The sequence below is a fragment of the Lissotriton vulgaris genome, chromosome 4_1 (genome assembly GCF_964263255.1).
Source record: "Lissotriton vulgaris chromosome 4_1, aLisVul1.2, whole genome shotgun sequence".
Classification (NCBI taxonomy): Eukaryota; Metazoa; Chordata; class Amphibia; order Caudata; family Salamandridae; genus Lissotriton; species Lissotriton vulgaris.
In genome coordinates this window covers 1703098009-1703122504 of record NC_141691.1, presented here as the reverse complement: position 1 = coordinate 1703122504, position 24496 = coordinate 1703098009, and the positions used below count along the sequence as shown (strand labels likewise).

The 24496-nt window shown below is 42.4% G+C and overlaps 1 protein-coding gene across 2 annotated transcripts in view; it reads left to right on the top strand.

The window, feature by feature from the left end:
• The window catches only part of OTUD6B (OTU deubiquitinase 6B), a 191912-nt gene extending 185329 nt beyond the window's left edge, over window positions 1-6583 (top strand). For both annotated transcript variants that reach the window (XM_086965981.1, XM_086965982.1), the window contains one exon: window positions 5988-6583. In XM_086965981.1, the coding sequence (XP_086822107.1) occupies window positions 5988-6069 (82 nt within the window). In that variant the 3' untranslated portion in view covers window positions 6070-6583. The remainder of the gene's footprint in view (window positions 1-5987) is intronic.
• Window positions 6584-24496: the final 17913 nt, after the last annotated feature.

Genomic DNA, 24496 nt, shown 5'->3' with positions numbered 1-24496 from the left:
CCTGGGCAGAGAGGGAGGTCCATTGGGATAGATTCAGGATTCAGGTTCAGCTCCCAGAAGCCCTATGACTTCTCCTCCCAGGTACACTCCACTTTTGTCCATTCAGTTTTCATGCTCAGTCTACACTTAGCGCAGAGCTATAATCTTAAAGGTTTTTAAATGGGTTTCCCCTTTTCTTACTTACAACCATTTTTAAATAGTTGGTAGCTTAAGTGTAGACACGAAACTGGTATTTAGCAAATCTCAATCCTACTTGACTTTTGTATATAATAAAAGTCGGCATCTGTTTTCTTCTCTTCTTCCTTTTTTTTTCTTTCAGGGAGCGGGATCAGTGGGAGCCTGCGGGGTGTAACTCTCTGGACTTGGTCTGGATAGTTAGGGCAAGGGTTTCCATGGGTGGGGAGGGGGCGGGTAAGTCTGGGCACAGGGTACAGGGGTGGGTGTCGCAAGGTAAAAAATAAAAATCATCATTTTCTCCTTTGTAGTTTTTTTTTTAATGAAGTAATCTATGTTGCAAACAGGTTATTGTCCTCCAGGAGACTCCTCTATTAGAATCAGAGATGTGTCTACTTGCTCAGAAAAATAAATGGATAGATTTTCATGAATATCAGGGGGGTTACGATACTTTTTAAGAGAACAGCAAAGGCTCGCCTCATTTCAAAATTAGTACACCCAGGTGGCAGATGGGTCATTGTAACTGTTAATATTTCGGGGGCACAGATTTCTATTGTTGGATACTATGGCCCGAATCATGATGACCCTTCAGTTCTTAAATCTATTTTTTCTCACTTACTATTATTTCCAGAACCAATTGTTTTGGTGGGCGATTTTAACATTGTTTTGGACCCTCATCTTGATAAGTCACCAAATAGTCGTGCCTCCGTCCCTTCTAAAACTAGGATTTTTTTTACTTGATGCCATGAAACAACACGCCTACTCTGATATCTGGAGGCTAAGGTCAGGGCAACACTCAGGATTTTCATTCCGTAATTATATATATCTGCATCAATCAAGGATTGATTTTATCTTGGTTAGTCAGGCTTTGAAGGGTATCGTTAAGAACATCTCATATCTTCCTTCACATTAGTCTGATCACTCCGCAGTCTGGCTGGAATTGAAGGGCATAGTCCCTGTTTCCCTTAGATCGTGGTCATTTGATCGCTCATTACTCCTGGAAGATGAGGAGATTTCTTCTCTGACTATGGAGACAGAGTGGTTCATGAAGATGAATATAGGTTCGGCCTCAATATGGTGTGTATGGGATGCTTATAAAGCCTTTTAAGGGGCCAAATAACCAGCAGGGCTACCTATAGGAAAAAGATACATAGAGAAGAGTCTCCACTATTGAGGCCGGAATTGAAAAGCTGCAAATAGACTTAGATCAATTCACTACACCTCTGTTGAAACTCTACAGGATCTACAAAATAAACTGGCAAGGCTAAAGGGACAATTGGAAACGGTGTTGAATACACGTTTACTTCGTAGGTGGGAGGCGAGCAAAATTGCTAATTTTGAGTATGGTGAAGGCGCAGGCAGGCTCCTCGCCTGGAAAGCTAAGACTGACCAATTGCGAAATAATATCGGGTCAATCACTCAAGTCAACTTAACATTTACATCTGATGAAGATATTCGGAGGATTTTTCAATCGTTTTTCCAAGACCTCTATAAAGAGGACAAATGTATTGACCCTTCCTGTATTGAGGCTTGGCTGAACGAGGTCTCGTTGCCTTCCTTGACCATAGAACAACAGGACCACCTTGATCAAGTGATCACGCAGGAAGAGGTTAATGCAGCCATTATGAGCTGCAAAAAGGGGAAGGCGGCAGGTCCCAATGGCCTCCCCTACGAAATCTATAGGGTTTTGGGTAGGGAAATTGTTCCTATCTTGACTGCCCTGTTTAATCCAATACTTCAGGAGGGAGTATCCCCCTCCAGTCTCGTGGGATAATGCATCCATAACCTTGATCTTAAAACCCGGCAAAGCTGCATCTAACTGTGGGTCATATAGGCCAATATCTATTCTCAATGTTGATTATAAAAACTTTACCTCTGTTATGGCTAAAAGACTGGGGCTGGTTGTAGGTGACATCTTGCATCAGGACCAGAGGGGTTTTGTCAAGGGTCGACCGCTTTCCGATTTGACCTATGACTTGATCGTTGCTATCGACATTGCATCTACAGAATATTTTCCTCTAGCTGTTCTGACGCTCGACGCTACTAAGGCCTTTGACAGGGTTCACTGGTTATACCTGTTGGGGGTCTTAGGTAAGTTTAATATCGGGGAAAAATGTTGTCGAGCTGTGAGGTTGTTAAATCAAAATCCCTCTGCATGTCTTTTGGTGAACAGAACTCTTTCAGACCCCTTTAAGATCACAAGAGGCACGCGTCAGGGCTGCCCCCTCTCTCCTCTCCTGTTCGATTTGTATATTGAACCTTTTGGCCAACTGCTGAGGGATGATCTTAACATCAAGCCCTTCAGGTATATGGAGTGGGAGAGGAAGGTGGCCCTGTAGCGGATGACATCTTGATTTTCTCTTCTGAGTTGCATACAGCTCTCCCCTTGGTTCTTAAACTAGCCCAGGATTTTGGAGCGGTCTCTGGGTATGAGATTAACGCCTCCAAAACAGTGATTATGGCCTGGAATATGGGGGAGATCCAGACAGGGCTGCAGCTTAGCTCTAAAATGAGGTATCTTGGAATCAGCATCCTTCAGGATGTCACCAAAATAGTTAAAACCAGTCTTTCTGATGTGGCGAAGGAGTGTCGGAAATTCATGCGAGCATGGTCTTCATTACCCATGTCTGTTTTGGGAAGGGTAAATTTAATAAAAAATGTCAATTTTGCCTAGAATTACATTTATTTTTAATACTATTCCCCTTCACTTCGAGGCAGCCTCTTTACTTAATTTGCAGAGTGATATTAATTCATTTATTTGGGCTTGTCACACGACTAGGATTGCCTGGAAAAAAATAAGGCGGCAAAGAGAAAAGGGATACATAGAGAAAGAGGGGTTCCTGTACACAACACACACTATTAAAAGGAATATAATTAATAATACGTATGAGAGACAAAGTTGTCACACTGTTATTTAATCACAATGTGCTTTTCAACTTGATACAGTACATAATTTGTAATCATACGATTGTAATAGTGCCCCAGGAGTGGGAAGGGTGGGTGGAAAGGACAGTGATGTGAGGAAAGGGATGTGCAAAATTGGTCATTCGTGCAAAAAAGCAATTAATGCATCATAAAGTATATACAACAGATCAATCTGGCTTAGGAAGAATAGCCAGTAGTACAATCAAAGCAATCAATGCTCAGTACAATGTCAAATAACCATGCCGGCAGCATATATATTACTATATTTAATGCTGGAAGCGCAAGCTGGTTCAAGTTGGTATCCGTCGACGTTTCGACCCCCAATTTTTGGGTTAGGTACACATAAGACCTTAAAGCGGCGTCTTTATCAGGACGTAGGGAATGAGGCGGGGCAAGTGATTCTATAAGAAAGGGAGTTGAATGAGTAAATAATGCATACAAAAGTTAAAACACGCACTCAAGGGCGCTAAACTGAACAGTATAAATTAATTACTTAATTACCATGGGCGTTGGAGAATGAAGGGTGAAATAACTATACCCAACTGACTGATACATTAAATTATCAGTGGTTGAAGAGAAAAGGGAGGCCTAGCCGCTCCGGATCTTCAGTTGTATGCATGGGCATTTTAACTTTCCCATTCCCGCATGCTACTGAAAATGCCAACTAACAGCGGGGCGGGCTGCATGTTCCGGGCCATGCTTAGAGGGGCCACGCTACCATATGAGGGTTTTTTGTTTACATTTGGTGATTCCAAATTATTTAAAAAAATTGAGTTAAAGGGCTTAGCTAGAACATGGGCTAAGTTAAGAAGCTCGGTAGCGCTAGGATATTTTTCCAGTATGGCTCCTTTGTGTGACACACTGGGGACCCGGGATGGCTAAAAGATAGCTTGGTCTTACCCTTGAGAGAAGCTGGTGTGGAGGTTTGGGGAGATCGGTTTGTGGAAGGGACCCTTATCTCGTTGGAATCTCTCAGGGGTAGGGTTGGTTCTGGCCTCTCTAGGTTTAAATACTTACAGATGGCTAGCTGGGCCCAGTCGCAGACAGCCACCCAGAGCAAATACCCAGTTGGAGGAGATAACCATCTAGAGTTCCAGCTTGTTAACAAAGCCCCGGTAAAAAAGTCTCTTTTTGGTACCACGCAATATTAGATGAGGTAGACGGTGAATTTCAACTAGCTAATAAGCTTTGGGGCAGCTCCCTTCTGGATCAGGACAATGAACATCTGTGGTTAAACTCCTGTAAGACTCTGTGGGAGGTAGTCAAACCAGCATGGCTCCGAAGAAATCACCTCTTCACCCTGCATAGGGCTTTTTATTCACCTCAGACTTTCAAAATTCTCAAAGGTCCCTCTAGTACCATGCATGAGGTGCGGGACAATAGCTGCTTCCGACATTCATATGTTTTTTGATTGTCCAGTCTTGTCCTTCTTTTGGGATTCCATAGGCAAACTACTGACAACATCTCTTGGTTGCCCCATTATAATTAATCTTTCGCTGGTCATATTTGGCTTGTTGTAGGGCGTGACAGGCCCTACTAAACAACTTCTCTTTTACGCTATCCTGTTGGCCAGAAGATAAATCTCCAAAAAATGGAAGGAATCTTCATCGCCTTCTTTTCTGGACTGGCAGGCATCAGTGTTACAGATTTCCAGGCTGGACCTCATGAGATCAGGCAATCAAAATAAGCGAGCCTTTTGGAATCTCTTGAAATGGGGATAGCATTGAGATGACGAAGATGTTTTTTTTTTCTTTCTTTCCCCCGTCCTATGATTACGCTGCCCTGCTACTTCGCAGATACATCCGGAGACAATAGGTTGCGCCCTGATGTGGATGGGCTGTTTAAGCCTGATAAGGCAGCTCCCCATAGGTCTTCATAAAAACCTTTGAGTATCCGATAACACTGGGAGGTGAAGGCTAAAACCTCCCGATGCCTACATATCCAGTATGTTGAGGCAGTGTGTGGATATCTCTAGGGTAGAATGGAGCTAGTTGGGTGGAGAATGAGGACGGGAAAAAAAAATCAGTTTTCTGCAGTGTGCAAAGTTAAACAGCACCAAGTCGAAAGATTGATTTATTGAGAAAGGAATGTAATGGAAATCAGTGACCTTGCTGGTCAGCATTTGAATGGAATCTATGTGATATAACGAGGCAAAAGAGCCCCTCCAGCAGTACATTGGGGCTGGCTGTTGCAGAGAGCTTTAGCCCTACAAAAGAACGAGCTGTGAATCGGCCTACCAAGTTTCCACTGCTCATGCAGTCTGCCAGAGCAGGCCGGCTATCATCTGTTTACTTTGGTCACTCAAGGTGGCACAATCAGTGCTTCAGGACCTGGTGACCCCTTTAACTCCCATGCCCTGAATACCACTGGTACCACTTACCAGGGACTTACAAGAGGAATAAAGGCCTTGGCAATTGGATTAATTATATTTTAGGGAGAGCGCACTAGCACTGGACCTGGTTAGCAGGTTTAAGTGCATTTTCAGAGTAACGACCATCAGCATTGGAGAAAAAAAGTGTGGGGGTGGCCATACAAAAAAAAGGCACTTTCTTAAATATATATATATTTTTTTACCTGTGGTGTCTCCAGAAAATAAGTTGTGTTTGTAATAGCAGTATGGTTCCCTTTGATGACCTGTGCTGTTGGTGTCTTGCCGTGCTATTTCTGGGATTTAGAAAAACCTTGAACTGCATGTGCACATACATGTTGTATTTTTGTAAATATGAACAACATGCAGTGTTTGAGCCATACATCAGTGAATGGTAAACTCTAATAACTTTTGGTGTATAAATATGCATTTGATACATAAATACTTAAGCCATGACTTTATTAATAATTATCCAATCCTGTAATGTTTCTTTAATATTTTGTATTTTTTTCCCTTTTAGTTACATGCGACACGCTTATGGATTAGGTGAACATTACAATTCTGTGGAACAACTAAAGGACACAGTTGCAGAAAACAGCTAGTTTTTAATTGCCCACATACTGTATCTGTTAAAGCACAGCTGTGGACAAAAATCACTCTTGTGTTAAAAAAACAAACCGTATAATTATTTTGCATAAATTACGACCCCGTCTTTCTCTTTTTTTTGACAATGTTTTACCACTGATGATCAACTGACTATTGTTCAAATGTCTAACTGACAATTTGTGTGGTTTTCACATACAGCAGCATCCTAATTTATTTATTGATTGTATCTCATTGACTGTGCACAATTCTAGATGTACACGTCTGTTAAAATTAGAAGTCCTTGTGGCTATGGCTTATGACATCACACAATGCCAGTCGTATTCTAATGTATGCCTTCCTTGAATTCAGAGCCAAATAATAAAAGTTCTGCAGTTATTCTTCAATGCATTGTAAAGGGTAACAATTTTGCTTTCCGAATTCAGTTCATCAGTTAATAAAGGCAATTTTAAACGGAATATTACATATGTAGATCATGGAAATAGACGTGCGTTATTAAATGCATCTAAAGCATATATTGCAAACAAGTAGCATTTTTCCAGCCATTTATATTATGTTTTTAATAGTATTGTGGGTTCTTTCTGCTCCTTGGAGGAAATTGTGTGATCAAAATGAATTTGAATATTGTGATTAGTGAGTTTGTCTTAGCACAAGGGCATGGTATGCTGCTACCAGAATATGTTCATTGTGCAGATGTATGCTGTAATTTACATCACAGGGTGAATACTATATAAAGTGTTTATTTTACAGATGTACGCCACAATTGAAGTTAAGTCTAGTATATTTAAATGGTGTAATATTTAATCACTGCATCTTTTTCTTCAATTAGTTGTTTCAATTTTCTAACATTTTACTTAGATCTAGTAATTGTTTAACATTATTTTACTGCAATCCAGAAACAGTGGAACTTACCAATTAAATTTACCTGAATACCACCTTCAAATCGTAAGCTAGAACATGAGTTTAGCCCTACCCTAATAACCACATACCAGTATCCTATGCATTGATTCTACGACAAATTAGTGGATTGGTGAAATACAGGCCGGTACCCTTGCCAACAGGATTTTACACTTCATTGGTGTTATGTAGCAGGAATATCACCTATCAATTTTGGAACTGGAGAAAATGTAGTCTGAACTCTTGTCCCATGTTTATTCTGATGACGCAATCCTCCAGAAGTCTTTGTTGTAGAAAGTAATCTGTTTACACTAGTGTTCTAGCATGGAAGGAGTGGTCTTGTTACATTGCGTCAATATGCATTTTTTAGCTGTGAGTCTTGGCGCACTGGCATAACTAGCATTGCCTTTGAGAACATTTAATGAACCTACTGGCAAACAGCCACGAAGTTCTCTGACCAATCTCAGTGCAGTGAAATAATTTACAATATTACCAATTAGTGGAGGGAAATCATGTTTACACCATGCTGTTCTCTCCCCCACCCCCATTTGGGTATGGAATATGGCAACTTTATTTTTAATCAATGTTTTATTTCAGCTTTGGGTATGTGTCAAATAATTAGTGTTTGTGTTCGCTGAAATCCCAATGCAGAAGGCCTTGGACTCCACCGCTGGTTTGCTTTTTTCCGCCAAAGGGCTTGGAGTGGTTTACCAGTGTTCTCCTGAAATCCTATGCACCATGGGTAAAGATTCCACATGAGACCAGAATATGAAAAGCCGTTGTGGTGCAGGGATCTTGACAAAATGTTATCAAAAGCATGAAGATGAGATCAGTAGAGCTAATTGATGTGAAACTTGTTTTTGACTTAAAGTATTCAAGCAGGAGCTTGTGAATGGCCAGTTTCTGCAAGCAAGCTTGTTATTATCATCGAATTTATAGAGCGCACAACGTCTCAGAGTGTCCCAGTGCAACTAGGTTCTCGGACTATCTGTGCTGAAATTAATTACCTAAATGCACTTTCAAATAGCCAAGCCTTAAGAAGACGTTTGAAGGGGAGTTCTTCCTTCATCTCCTGAAGCTAAAAAGGAAGGGAGGTCCAGGCTGTGTCAGCAAGAAAAGAAAAGGAGGAACCACCCCGTTTTTTCCTCTTTGTTCTCAGCACCACTGCCAGCAGCGCATCAGAGGAGCACAGAGATCAAGCCGGATGATACGGCCTAATCCTATTCATCAAGTACCATGGCCCTGTTTGTTGAACGCTCTGTGTAAGTATGAGCCCTATAAACCAAATTCTGTCCTTGATAGGAAGGCAATGCAAATCTTTAAAATGGTCTGAATTTTACTTCTTTTAGACACTTGAACCCGAGCTGCAGCATTCTGTGCTACCTGCAATCTTCTCAGTTGGTATGCTGGTAAGCCCCAATAAAGGGCATTCGCGTAATCCAATCGAGAAGTGACAAGGACATGAACTCTGATACTGCCCGTATAGTAGATACAATAATTCCTTCTTTGATTTTTAAGAGGCCATAACATATACCCACAACACTACCGGCCTTTGCGGGGGAAAAAGTCCTGTTCTCAGGTTTTATCCCTGAGGTTGCGCATTACAGCATTAGGGGCTGATGGAGGCAGGACATGACTGGGCAAACAGTAGCCAACCCACAAAGGGGAAGGTTCACCAAATAACAGGATCTCCATTTTGCTAGTATTGCACTTCAGATTACTCTGATACATCCCTTGAAACACAGCTGAGAGGTATGCCTTAAAGTTATTTAAGGAGTTGGGAACATTCCTGTCTAACGTGAGGACAATCTGTGTATCGTCAGTGTAGAACATCACCTGCACACTAGAGGCTTGGATTAGCATGGCAAGAGGTGTCATATACGCATTAAACAGTGTTGGGCTCAAATCAGAGCACAGGGGAAGCCCAAACTATAAAGCTTGGGTTCAGAGGAGTATGACGCCATCCAGACTGCTAGGCTGTGGTCAGATAAAAATGAGCAAAACCAGACCAATGCGGGACCTTTAACGACAATATTTCCCAATCATTTTAGTAAAGTTGAATGGATGAATGGGACACAGTATTGAATGCTGCTGATAGTCAGTCAGTCAGTCAAAATACTCTTTCTTCGATTTTTGTTAAAATCAAAAAAGGACAACAATACAAATACAATTTTTAAAACATCAATTGATCTGGTTACTAAATTATAACATGTTAATTTAATTTTTCCCAAAAATTGCAAAGGTTAAAAATTATTACAATTGTTAAAAATTTCCATTTAAAACCAAGTTTGGATTAAAATAAGGCTTTCTTAGGTATTCTTTTCTTCCTTGATCTGAATGCAGCTGTTAGATAACAGGCAACGCTGAACATAGTATGGGTATCTGCTAACATTTGAAGGAAAATTAAAGCTGGCCTTATTTGAATGAAGCCAGCAGCCCTTAAAACAGGAAGTAAATATTTTACCCTCTCCCTAGTGTAGAAACTACAGAAAAATGTAAAATGGAGGGTATCTTGTACTGAGAACTGATCACAATCACAGGGTGGTCCATCTTCAGGTTTTGACCACACAGGGAAGTTTCCTAATGAGTAGTGAATTAAATTCAGCCTGAATTTTGTGAGTAGGAGTCTATGGAGTGGGCTGGTCACAATTTTTAAGTACGGTTCCAGGGAGGGAGTGGTCGTTAAAGCTATGTGCGACCTTACCGAGGGTTTCCTCAGTTCTGACTCTTCTCTTGCCATACAGACCCTCTCCAGGAACGCCTGCTTAACCCATCTAATGTCTTCCCTTCTGATGTTAATTGGGTCATTAAACAGTTCCGGTCTCCCCAGCGTGGCAAAAGTAGATCTAATATATTTCAGCCAGGGTATTCTCATGGCATTATCCCTCGAGATAACATCTTTAAGGATAGCGTGGTTTAACGTTAACTCAGCCATGTTTTAGATCAGAAAAGAAGTGGGGCTAGTTTTAGTTTGTCAACAATGTAGGGCAAGCCCATTTCTTCATGGATCGTGAAGGTGGGAGTGGAATTTGGAACAGATAACATTTTCCTAATGATACCATTTTCCACCCTCTGTATTTTATCCAGGTTTGCATAACCGCTCCCTCGCTGTTTGCGGTTGGAACCGGTCTACTTACGCTTCCGCAAACAGCTTAAAACTCTGCTGTTTCCCAAATAAGCTTTTCCTCCTCCCTCGGCCTACTCAAGTTCTTACAGCTCGGGGATGCTTCCGGGTCACCAGGCGCTTTACAAATCGTTAAATAAATAAATAATAAATAAAATAACCCCACATAGCCGACCCATACATAGCGATTGGGACACACTTGCTGTTATATACTTTATTCACTGCCTCCATCGGTTTTGCTCCTAGTCTTTTTGTAAAGGCCAGCAGGGCTGATGTTGAGCGTGCTAGACTAAGACTCTTTGCTTTGATCTGGGGAACCCAGGACCCTCTTTGGTCAAAAAGGACCCCCAGATACGGAAAGACTGGTACCCTAGAAAGAATCTAACCCTTGCAGGTAAAGGATTTTTTGTGCAACATATTTCCTTTACGGCCTATGATCATGGTATGAGACTTAGTTACGTTAATTTTCAAATCTAAGTTCTCCATAAAGGAGCCAAAACGGTCCAGAAGGGCCTGTAAACCAATACCGGTTTGTGCTATTAAAACGGCATCGTCCGCGTATAGGAGGGCTGGTATCTGTTCTCCTCCTATACGCGGTACATCAGCCATTCCTGCTTCTAGGTGTTTCCCCAGCCCATTTATGTAGATGGTAAAGAGAAGGGGGGCCAGGATACAACCCTGGCGCACCCCCTTCTCAGACTTAAAGCTGTCCGAACACCTTCCATCCCTAGTGACCCTTATTTTGGCATTAAGGTCCTGATGTAACCTAGCGATGAAAGCTACCAGGTGTTCTTCTATGCCTATCTCGAGTAGAAGAGTCCATAGCTTACTCCTGTTCACAAAGTCGAAGGCTGAGGAGAGGTCCATAAAAGCCAGGTATACTGACCTCTCCCCGGCCACCGTATATTTGGAAACCAAGAGGTGGAGATTGGAACATTGTTCAAGCGTCCCTCTATTTTCACGGAACCCATATTGGATATTTGAGAGCCCCCCACGCTGTTCTAAATTATCCCTCAGTTTGACCAATAAGACTCTACCTAAGATTTTAAAGGCAGAATCAATAAGGGAAATCGGGCGGTAACACCCTGGATCCTCTCGGTTTCCCTTCTTGAAAATGGATACAATAATGGATGTTGCCCATGTTTCAGGGAAGGTTCCTTCGTTTGTTACTCTGAACACTCTAGCTAATACTTTGGACCAGAGTGTCGGATAATATTTAAAAAAGTCCGCCGGCACTCCATCGGGGCCTGGTGCCTTGTTTTTTGTGGATTCCATTATGGCTTTATAAACCTCTTCAGTAAACTCTACTGTGGCTAAACAATGGTCCATCTCTGTTGTGCCTGTGGTTTCATTTTGCTGCTGATAGGTCCAGAAGCAGCAATGCAACCTGTTCCCCCTGGTATACAGCAAGCTTACTGGTGTCCTAGACCTCAACAAGAGTGGATTCCTTACCAGGTCTGGGTGGTGTAATAACTTGTGGTGTTCAAGATATGCAGATAATTGCCGATTGAGCCACTTCTCCAAAATCTTAAAGAAAGCTGGCAATACGATAACGAAATTGGGTTGAAATTAGCCAAAACAGATCTGTTGACGATGGTTTCTTTAGCAAGGGGATTCATTTAGCTTTTTACCAACAGCGAGGCACTATGTCCGAGCTTAAGGACCAATTGGTGTTGAGAGTATGTTGAATGAGGAGAGAGTTTCCCCCGCTAACTGGTTGTTAGTTTTGAGAGACAAGTAAGTTGAGCTAATGTTTGATTATGGATTGGAAAACACAGTCATAGTAGCATTCCTTAGTTAAGGTGGCACCCACTTTTTACATCTGGTCATCAAAGTCCTACCCCTATACTGATGGTGAACAGGAGATTGACTGGGAAGTGTACCCAGTTATAAAAATGACAATTCAGTTTGAAATGATAAAAACACAACTCTCAATGCAGCATGTGAGGGCTAGCCTTGTCACAAGGTGCACAGCAATGTGGTGGAATACGTGTGTTTATATATATATATATATATATATATATATATATATATATATATTTCACCAAAGGTGTCCAACTGCTTAGAAACGCACTCCACTCAGTGAGTCTGTTCAAGACATTTTATTGGAGGAAACAGCGTTCTCATGCCCGTGTGTTCATTGTCTCTTGCCTGACCGGTTTCGGAGCCTCCTGCTCCTTACTCATAGGCTTGTCCGCAGCATCATCGGCCATCTCCGTCTGTGAAACCCAAAGGCAGCATTCTTCTCCTATTTCAGTGTACTCAGTGGGTGTGGTCCTTCAATGGGTGTTTTGTTCTTCCAGGTAAGTCGCTAAGCATGTTGGGACTTGTGGTTTCTTTTCACGGCATGACTTCCCCATTGGTGGGATTCCGATTTCTCTGCAGCTTTAATTTTTCGGTTTTTAGCCCTCCAGTGAGCTCCAGGCATGTGAGCGCTGTCAATTTTTATATATATCTCCTGTGGATGCCCAGCCTACGGACTGGGGTTCCATCAGTAGACGTCAAGCTGTTTTACATATCCTTCATGTTTCCAAACTCAATAGCTGACTTCCAGAAAAAATGAGCCACACCAATGTTATTTTCTAGAATATTTTTACTGGCAAACTCAAAGAAAAAAAATACGTTTTTTGACCGCACTCGGTCTTGATCATGTGGCACGTAGCTGCTGTTAAACATTTTTAAAGACGTCAATTCATTGCAATTGATATAGAAAACATACTTTACATTAAAGTACATTCCAAACTTTTGAATATCTTAATTGACAAAAATCAAAAGATAATTTCAAATCTCTTCAAAACCCTTCCTCATTTAATATGGCATTTGGTTTAATCTAATGTTTTTAGAGCACAATGCCAATTTCATTACAATGCTTCATACTAGAGAAACAGCTTTTTCTCTTTCTCTCAATTTGAAACGTGATTACTTTATTGAAAATACAATATATACAGTATAATTCATCAGTTTCCCAATGCTGATTCTTAATTGCTTTGTTAGATATTCAAAATCAAGCTATAGTAGCTTCTTTTATTTGTTATAGCTAATTTATCCTTTCATAATTATTTTTGGATCCCTCATTGTTTCTTACAGAATGCGAGAAGGGCGAAGACATAAGTCCCCTGTAATAATCATAAAAATAAAAACATTTTTAAATATAAATAACAAAACAACCCATGGAAAAACACCTACTATTATGTGAATAAGATTTAAAAATCCGCTTCTGTTACAGATAACTCTACTGAGGTTATACGTGTTAAAAAGTTCCTAAATTCATTTAATAGATGTACAAATAGTTCACGTCTACATGTACAGATAGTTCACGTCTACATTCATCCCTCTTAGGATTATGCTACCTGCTTCCAGAATCAACCTTGATTCAAATCAGTCACCTGTCTATTCCCCCTTCTTGGAGGTTTTGGTATTGTGTCTAATCCAAAGAATTTCCGAACTCTCCAATCCCCTCCATGGTATTGGTTAAAGTACCTAGCAGTACTCTACGTTTCATCATTATTAGTGATGACTCACCAATGCTCCAGAATTCGTTTTTTGATTGGAAAAATAGTAGATCCTATATGCCATTTGTTACAAGGACAAACAATAGCGTATACAACTTAATCAGTTCTGCGTGTTATGAAGTTCTTGATTTTCTATGTTTTCTGTGTATTTTCCAACATTACAGGTTCAATATTGTTATTAAACTTACAGGCTTTACAATGACTACAGATTTTAAAACCTTTAGGTCATGGAAGCCAAGTTCCATCTTTAGGTTTCAAGAAACTGTGTACCAACATGTCTTTGAGTGGAGTATTTTTTCGATAGGTGATCCTAGAGCACTCACTTATATTCTTTTTCAAATTGGATCATGTTTCAAAATGTCCCATCTGTTGATTACAATTTGTCATAGGTCATATGCCCCTTCTGAATATTTTGTGATGAAACGTATTCCACTTTTACCCGTGGTTTCAATTTTTGGTTGTCCAAAGAGGATTTTTTTCCTGCTTTCTGAGTAAACTTTCTTTTTTGCACTATTAAGATGTTTTTTAAAGTACCCTCTCGCTGTAATCCTGGTAATCATTTCCTCACAAGCTATTATATATTCCTTTTCTGATTTACAATTTCATTTAGCTCGGAGGAATTCCCCGTAAGGAATACTCCACCAGAATCTCGGTGTATGACTGCTGCAGGCATGTAGAATAGAATTTCCTGCAGTATTTTTACGAAAAAGGCTGGACTGTAAAGGGTTGTTTACTACTGTCAATTTCAAATCAAGAAACTCCACACTATTTCTACTATAGGTCAAAGTAAATCTTAAATTCACATTGTTGGAGTTTAGGTCATGTACCAACTCCTGCAAATCATTCTCCTTACCATTCCAAACACAGAAAATGTCAGTGTACCTGAGCTAGATTACTACCTGGCTGAACCACTGAGACCTCTCTGTTTCCCAGAGCACCTGTTCCTCCCACCCGCCCACCAACAAGTTAGCATAGCTGGGGGTGAAACAGGTGCCCATGGCCGTGCCCTGTATTTTTTCTGTAAAGGACCTTGTTGTATAAAAAAGATGTTTTCTCTAAAGACGGATACTAATCATGTCCAACAACAAATGGGTGTGTGCCAGAAGGTTGATGCCTTTTGCTCTTAAAAAATATTTGCAGGCTGTAAGACCATCTTCATGATGAATACTTGTATAAAGGCTCTCAACGTCGAGGCACACCATTATGTATGTTTCTTCCCATTGTAAATTCTCAATTTTTGTTAGAAAATCTTTTGTGTCTCACACGTAGGATGTTAAACCTTTTAGAAAGGAAGCAAGAATGTAATCTACATATACCGAAGTATTTTCAAAAAGACTTTTTGGAGGCAATTATGGGTCGACCTGATGGACAAATTTTATGTTTATGGATTCTTGGAAGCAAATATAAAGTTGGTAAAAGTGGGAAATCATTCTTCAAAAACTGCATCTCCTCCCAAGTTAACAGTTGCCCATTGTACAAAGTACTCAATTGAACATTGAATCTTTTTTGGACATCAAGATAATAGTTTCCATCAATACGTTGATAACATTCCATATTGTTTTGTTGGCGTAAAGCCTCATTCACAAAATCAACCCTTTACATCACTACTTCATTCTCAACTTTGTCATAAGGTTTAATCACAATGTTATCATCACATTGTAAATTCTTGATTTCTTTCCACTGATCCTGATTTAAATGATGTGATTTAGATTTCTTCCTACACAACATTACTAGATCTTTGCTAACTAAATCACTGAATACATCGATGTTATCTTTGTTACTCTGTGGAAGAAACTTAGATGATGGTTTAAAATGTGTTTTAACAGATAGATCTGTTCGAATCTCCAGGTCCTCATGTAGACTTTCCATTACTTTAGGATCAAATGAATCAAAAGGAGAATCTGTGTTACTTCATCATTGTGCACAGTTAAATCTATGTCATGTGGGATATGTGGTGTCTCAATGTCATTAATGGTTAGATTTGATTGTATCTGAGGCCGAATATATGGTTTTAGGATTGTCTCCCTTCAGATGGTGATATTTTTGAAGTTTCAATTTTCGAACAAACCTGAATCGATCTATTCGTAATTGTGCAAAATTAACTGGCATACTTGGGCAAAACAATAGTTCTAATTTTAACACATCGTTCTCAATAAATGTAATTTCTCGTATTGATAGATTAATTACTGTCAGTTGTTGGTCTGAAGTGGTCTTATCCATTATCTTTTCTTCTGTGTTTGCCCCTGTGTTCCCATGGCGGTTTTGCTGCTTTTTGCTTCTTTGCCTTCGTTTTTTGGTTTGTTTTTTCTTTTCCTCTTTGCGTTGTCCGAAAAAAACTGTTCATGAGTCTGCTGCAAGAGGCGAAATTCCTCTGAGAAAGACAATTTACTATTGGGAGCACCAGAAAATTCCTTATGAGTATCCACATCAGAACTCAAACTTGTGGAAGAATCTCCCTTTCTTCTATCCATAGATTGTAGGACAGAAACCTTAATCAATTGCTTCCTTTCCACATCAAATTTAGGAGCAAAAGTTCAGATTTGTCCTGATTCATAATCTTCCTCATCACATTCAAATTTTCATTGCTTCTGTTGTATAATGTCCTTTTAATATTTACTTATTCTCTCATCCATGGTTTTTCAAGTATTTGTGATCCACTCCTGATCTGAAGCTGTTTTAATTCTCGCCAATAGTTTTTCAATTTGTTCCATTAGTGATTTATGTTCATCCCAGGCATATTTCATTGGTATTTTTAACATACCCTGTGAATTCTTCTTGGTATACTCAGACCACTCATCAAGCATCCTAGAATTGGGGTTGGACTCAGTGAGGATTATGAAGTTCTGCAGACCACGGGGGATGTGGTCAACATCCAAATATTGCTGGAGCAAGGTAGCTTCCCACCATTGACTCGCTTTTTTATTCCGCAATATTTCCAAAATCTTAATCTTCTGCTGAGCATTTTCAGTTGTATTTTGTGATGTCGTAGATGCCGCACTCACTTCTCGGCTGAAACATGGTTGCTGCCAAGGCTTCACATCCCTCTCATAATTTTTTCTGCCATTTTATTTGTTGTTTCTGACCTCATTCTGCATTAAATGAAACTTCCTATGCATGTCCTGGAACTCAGCAATTGAATTTGGAAACACAAAGGACATATATATATATATATATATATATTTATATATTGTTGTATTAGTATTATTATTTTTTTACACAAGGAATGTCTGTTGGATTCATCATTATACAAAGTCACAATTTTCTACCTAGCCAGACCCGACACCTAGCTTTCTTTTGGAAAGAAACACACTAAATGGTAACTGAATGTATCAATCTTTGTAAAAAGTGGAGGGGATAGTTATTTTCAGGATATTGTGTGAAATCTGCTTTGCCTTAAGGGTCCCATGTCTGAGTAAGCCGTCTATTTAAGATTTATAGGAAAGATATCAGTCCGCTGGCAAAAAAGGAGAGCTGTTACTTGCCTTCAACAACTCACATTTAACTTTCACCAACCTACCTGCTCATATTCTCCCACTTGCAATACTGCAGCAACAACACAACAACTCTTAAGGAGGTTGCCGATCTCTCTTTAAACGTAATCTAGGCAAGCCTTGCTTATTTTTCCTTCCAGATGAGAGACTGGCTTTTGATTCAGTGTAGTTCCTTTTTTCCCAATAGGCTCTGCGCATTGGAATAACATAAACAGCAGTGTAGACGTAGGACTGAGGTCATCTAGGTCTGTACTGACTATGTTAGACTTAATTTAGGTTTGCCAGCTAGCTCAGAGGTCACTAGAAACTTTCTCGAATGAATAGGGAGGAGTGAACTTCCCTGATTAGAAAAGAAGGGATTCAGCTTCTGACAACCGCATAAACATGATAACTTTGCTCCCTCAGAATAAAGAGTGTATCTTAAGAGTCGTGTGAAAACAATAGGCAGCTATTTCACTTAGTCAATCGTGCATGCTTAGTTTCACCAGAGTGCAGAGAAATAGAGAGACGGGCGTTTTAAATAAAAAGGTGTTATTTTATTGAGCAGTCTTCTTTCTCATGCAAGAGAAATAAATTGCCATAATTGCAATACTTATCATAAAGTAAAGTGTGTACAGTAAAAGTAGTATTATGAAATAATACTGTAAAAGCATTGATAAGGTTTCTTAGCCATATGATACTTTAAAATGGATAAAATATATACATACATAAAAACATTGACTAACGAACTCAACTGGTGCTTCTAAGATACGCCTTTCCCCAGTGTACCTGACCTAAGCCTAATACGTGGGAAGGAGTAAGTAAGTAGCAGTTTTAAGTTAAGTTAGGTTTTTTTGCCAAGTATCGGAATCAAGAATTCTCTCTAAGGTTTTAATCAGCTTCGTACCTTGGTTATAGAATGAAGGAGGTCTTGTATCTCGCTTCTCAGGACTCAATCTCCCAGCAACCCGCGAGGGTAACTCTGGAACACCGGTGCTGGATTTCTCGGCGTGAGAAAAGGCAGCTTCTCCAGCGCGTCAAAAAGGGAGGGGCGCGGGAGGAGCTTAGCGAGCATCCAAGATGGTCGCGTGAGCACAGGGCTTCCGAGACCCTCGCAGCCTCTATCCTGTCACAAATCCTGATATAGACGACGGCTTCTTCTAGATGTCACCCTGCTGACCCAGAATCTTTTTCCAGAAATCGATTTGGCCGCCGGGAACCGGACTTACTCCACCTCAAAACTTTGCGGCCTACATCGATGAACAGCCCGGGACTCGAGTCCCCGAGGTACCCAGGTGGCAATTGAACAACAGCAGCCAGAGGGAATCGGCCAGTGCCCCTGCAGTACTTTCGGTTTCACTTTTGGCCTTTGTCTACTGTGACTTGCTGCCTGTTGACTCTGCTGGCCCGTGGCCTGCTATTGGCCATACGCTTGTCTTCAACCCTTGTCCCCGGACTCTACAAGTCAGCTTTGCGAGGAGCCATTTAAACCAGGTCCCAAAGGCCCCGTCGGGGCTCGCTGCTCAATATGGGGGGCAAGCCAGAAAGCGAAAAGCGGGCCACCAAGGGCACGTACCGAGGGGGTACCACCCAATTCAACACTATGGACCGCTTCACCCGCCCAAAAGGATCCCCCAGTGGTGTGGGTAAAGTTCTGGACGAGACTGGGGATGGCTATTCTGTGACTGAAGAACTGACATTGAGGGACGTCATGGGCGCCATTGCAAGTATGGGCCATGGGCCAGCAGTACGAGACACTGGCTTCGAAGATTGACACGGTGACAATCGACGTTAATTTAATCAGGACTGATCTTGCGAAGACCAACGAGCGGGTCAAGTCCCTGGACATTAAGACTGCCAGTCTCACGACTGACGTCTCCGATCTTCAGACTGAAATTAGCAATCTTCGATCATCTAACGACTTGTTCGCCCGTCGGCTGGATGATTTCGAAAGTCTGGCTAGGCGCAACAATGTGCGTATCATCGGGGTTCCGGAGGAGCCCACTGAACTATCTACAGATCTCCTTGTGGAGGACCTCATACTGAATCATTTGACCCCCAAGGGCCTCAGCAATTTTTTCGCAGTGGAGCGTGCTCACAGAGTCCCTGGTGGGAAGCCTAAACCGGGTGCCACTCCGCGGCCCATCATAGCCAGGATTTTCAATTTTCGGGACAGGGACGCTATCCTTCTGGCATCGCGGACCAACGGTCCCACGAAATTCGAAAATGCAACGATTGGTTTCTACCCGGATTTTACGCAGGCTGTACAAAAACAGCGGATGGGATTCATGGGGGTGAAACGGCGACTTAGGGACATGGGACTGAAGTATGCCTTGCTCTTCCCTGCCCGACTGCGGATTGAATATAAGGAACGTGCGCTCTACTTTGACCGACCTGAGGTCATCCGTGACTGGCTCGATACTTTGTCAACGCATCGAGATCACCTGGAACAATCGAGGGGCGCTGAAAGTGGCTCGGAGGAGCAGGAGGAGTGAGAACTGACCGGCGTGTGTGCTCTATAGACTTACAGCAGTGGTTCGATGACTCTTTTGTGTGCATAGATTGGTAACTACCCGGGGGCGGTGGGGATTCAGGACTCTTCCTCCTCTAGGGGTTTCTTCTCTTTTTGTAGACCAGTTTTTTTTAATGAGGCGACAGAAAATTCCTTATGAGTATCCACATCAGAACTCAAACTTGTGGAAGAATCTCCCTTTCTTCTATCCATAGATTGTAGGACAGAAACCTTAATCAATTGCTTCCTTTCCACATCAAATTTAGGAGCAAAAGTTCAGATTTGTCCTGATTCATAATCTTCCTCATCACACTGAGGGTGCTGAGTTGGAATGTCAACGGTCTGGGTGAGCGGATAAAGCGGGGATAGTTTTACAGTATTTGAAACGTCTTTCCCCGGATGTAGTGTTGTTGCAGGAAACATACCTGATAGGGAACACATGCCATGCATTGAATAGACGGGGCTATCGTCTGGTGGCACACTAGGGATTCACTACTGGGTCGAGGGGGGCTGGCGTTCATGTCAGAAACTCCCTCCCCCTGGAAATAGATGACACTGTACTAGACGATAGGGGTTGGTATGCTGCGATCATGGGCAGGTGGGAGGGAAGACGATCTCCATACTTTCTGTGTATGTCCCGCCAGGCTTGCAGTCCACGAAAGTTCTCTGATTTGGGAAGGGTAGTGTTGGGTCTCCCCGAAGGTATACTGGTTGTGGGTGGTGATTTTAATTCGGTTGTCTGTGGTAAGGAGGACCGCAGCCCCCCCCAGGGATCTTCCGAAATCGCAATCTTGGCTGGGTAACTTCCTGGATGCACTGGGTCTGGTGGATTGTTGGAGGCAACTGCACCCCGGACAGGCACAATATACCTTCTATTCGGGCGCACATGGGAGTCTCTCAAGGCTTGACTATATCCTAGTGCTGGCGGTGCAGATGGTCTCAGTAAGAGAAGTTCGACACCTGGCCAGGGGCATCTCGGACCACTCCCCACTCTGGCTTACTATTGATATGCAGTTGGGAGCTGAGGGTCGGGTGGCTCTGATTAACCCCTGGCACCTCCGCAATCCTAAAACCAGGGCCGGGGTGGTTAAATGCATGGACTACTACTTTGCTGAGAACGTGGGGTCGGTGTCCTCCATCTCACTGTGGGAGGCTTACAAGACGGTGATCCGCAGTCAAACCTTGTCATTGATCGCCAGTGCGAAGAAAAGTAAGAATGAGGGGGTGGTACGACTGGAGAATTAAATTACTGCTTTGGAAGAGGAATTGCAATCTGGGGTTACACAGGAGGGGCTGCATGTTTTAGCCCTTAAACAGGCTGACTATAGGGCTCTGGTGACTGATGCGGCGAAGGCAATGAGTCGTGAGCAACAGGGGCGTTTGTATGATGTCAGTGACAAAGCGGGAACATTGATTGCTTGGTTGGATAAAAGGGATAGATTGAATCGTGTTGTGCCTGTTGTTGAAAGAGTAGATGGGGTGCGGGTTGTGGATCCGGTAGAGATAGTCGGAGTCTTTGCCCAACACTTTCAGAAGGTGTACGCGCCGGTTTCAGACAGACCGGAGGAAGACTCACATTTGTTACTTAGAGATATCGCATTGCCTAGCTTGTCTGATTCGGACAAAGAGCTTATGGAGGCGGAATTTTCCAACGATGAAATAGCGCTCGCCATCCGCTCCATTCGCTCTGGGAAAGCAACGGGCTCGAATGGCATCCCGATCGAACTGTATAAGTTGTGTCCAGACAAAATGGCGCCACACCTTCGTCAAATGTTTCGAGAATCGCAAGATGTCGGATCCCTTCCCCGGGATCAGAGACTGGCGTCCATTGTTGTCATACATAAAGATGGGAAACCCCGTGACCAATGTACATAGTATAGGCCGATATCGCTTCTGAACGCCAAACCCAAGATTTTGGCTAAACTTTGGCAAATCGGCTGATAAAGGTGATCAGTGACTTGATACACCCAGATCAGTTCGGGTTCATTCCCCATCGAAATACCACGCTCAACCTGCGTCGTCTTCATGGCGTATTGGCAAGGGCGTGGTCGCTGCGGGAGCCGGCCATCTTGGTCTCCTTGGATGCCTCGGTGGCCTTCGACACGGTGGAATGGCCGTATTTATGGGCGGCCCTTGCAAAATTTGGTTTCGGCCCCGGTTTCATCGGGTGGGTTAGACTCCTGTATGAGCAACCGCTGGCCCAGGTGGTGGTCAACGGCAGGGTCTCGGAATCCTTTGTTCAACGAAGAGGTAACCGACAGGGGTGCCCCTTATCTCCATTGCTCTTCGCACTTGCCCTTGAACCTCTTGCCGCGTGGCTTCGATGGGAACCGTCGCTCAAAGGTATTGGGTGTCCCCTGCTTTTGAGGATCGTATATCGTTTTACGCGGACGACATTTTGCTATACCTCACTTCCCCCCGAAAGTCGTTCGGGGTATTGTTTGACGTACGGTGTTCATTCAGGAAGAATTCTGGCCTGGTAATTAATTGGGCTAAGTCCTGTATTTACTGGCTCACTGGAGAGTTACCCCCCTTGCCACGTGTCTGCCCGATACCGATTTCGCACGTTGGATTCAAATATTTGGGGATTTTTATATCTTTGGACCCCACTGCACGTTATGAGAGGAATTTGCTTCCTCCGCTCCTCCGGCTTAAATCTGACGTGACGGCGTGGTGTGGCCTGCCGCTATCTCTGGTGGGAAGGGCGGCTCTTTTCAGGATGATGTCTCTTCCCCGATTCCTGCGTTAAGAACAGGATCAAGACTTTTGACAAACTCAAACTGGAATACACATTAAGTGATAGGGAGCACTTCCGTTACATGCAGATCCACCATGCGCTTGGGTCGGTCTTTCCAGTCGGAACAGTTATCCCAGAGTCCTCTCCTCTCGAAGACAGAGTGCTTGACGGACACGTCCCCGATAGCACCATTTCCCTCATCTATAAAAAAACTTATCAACGATCGATCAGACCTACTTATACAGCTTTGGGGTGCTTTGACTGGAGTTGGATGATGAAGATTGGCAGGCTGCGATATCTTCTCCTAAGCAGGTCGCGATTCCGGCGCGTCTCCGGCTGGTGCAACTAAAGATTCTACATCGAGTCTATGTCACGGGTCCACGCCTGCTACGTATGGGTTATTCTGTTGACGGGTTATGTAGGCGTGGGTGCGGTATGCTTGCTGCTTTTCTTCATATTATATGGAAGTGTCCAGATGTTATGGTATTTTGGAACCGTGTCCTTGCTGTTATGGAAGAGGTAACGGGTGTTTCGTTGTTGCCGGAGGCCAGACTCTGTTTGTTGAATGTATGGGAGCCGAATGACTACAATGTGGCTCAGACTCAATGGGCTACCCTCGGCAATATGGTAGCAAAAAGGGACATAGCCCAACTATGGTGATCTCAGAGAGCACCGCTGGTCTCAGCCTGGAAAGAAAACATGGACTGGTGCATGTTCAGGGAAAAAACTGTGTATGTCCCGGGTTAGGCCCAAGAAATGGGGGAGGATATGGCATCAATGGAACTCGTATCGTGGAGAGATTTGCACCCCCCCCTTTTGTGGAAGTCCCTGACATACCGCTGTCCCCGTGAACGTACATTCCCTGAATGCTACATAATACTGTTTATGATGTGCTTGCCCACTCCCGCCCCCCCCCCTCTCCCGAGATCTTAGATCCTTCTATCGCATATGTCCTTACAGATGGGATTGCCCCCCCCCGGAGACGGACACTTACCGTATACTTTCATTGCCTCGCTAGTTTTTTCTGTTAGTGTTTCTTGTTTCTTTATAAAATATAAAATGTGAAACCTTTAATTTATCCTTCCTACCGCCACAGGATCTTCTAAAATGTTGTGCGCAATCGCTGCCGGGCCCTCGAGTTGTCAGGTGATGAGCTGTGTAACAATGCAACTCTGGTTTTCATTGCTAACGGCCGGCCCCTTTGGTTGTAGGTCTGCAACTGTATTATCCTTATTGTAATAAAGGTTTAAAAAAAAAAAAGGGAGGGGTGGGTTCCTTCGGCCCTTGCATCAGCTGGGCTTCGGATAAGTAGATAAACGCTCTGCTCCACACCACCGTGTGTTTGCTTAAGGCAGCGTTGGTATATTTATACCTGAAAGGTGCCGGGTTTGACGTAAGGTTGGACATAAGACGTCACTAAGAACTAACGGTTCTTTCTGGACTCCAGGAGTTCTTGGCAAATCAAAACAAAAGCAGAGGGGTTTTCCCGGGCTGCTGGAGGCTTGGTTTGTTTAAAGAACGCGTTGTGCTTTCTAGGAGTCTATGGGAGTAGCCTTGCCGTGCTTTGGACTGCATGTGCTATTACTAAATATGGATATGATTCTTATGCCTTTATAAGGATATTATTTATTATAACCACATAAGGGCATGAATCTGGAATATCGAATTAGGGTCCTAGATAGAAATACAACACAATCACTCCACGTATTAATGTCCATCATTACTAAAAATAAGCAATATTAAACATACGATGCATGTGTGTTTTCCACCCCACCCCAAAATACATAATTGTATTTGAAATGGTGTATGGTTCATACACGAAAATGAGTATTGGTACTGTACGTTTTTCAAGCAGGGTTATCGTTCAGTTATATGCATATAAATCAGCTGAACGAATTGCGAAAATTACACATGAAATGGCTCTGTATACAGAAGAGAAGGTCGAGACCATTTCATCACATATTTATACGATACTGTATATTTGCTAGAGGCTGAGGTAAAATATTGTCTCTGATGTCTCTAAAAATAGAAGCTCTGTTCTCTAAGAATAGTTCTACTTTAAGCAAAGTACCATGTGCCGGAAAAAAATGTAAATATTTTTGATTTGAAAGAAAAATAATTTCGCTTTCAGGGGAAGAGAAAAAAAATAGTTCCAAATGTTTTCAGTTGCTTTG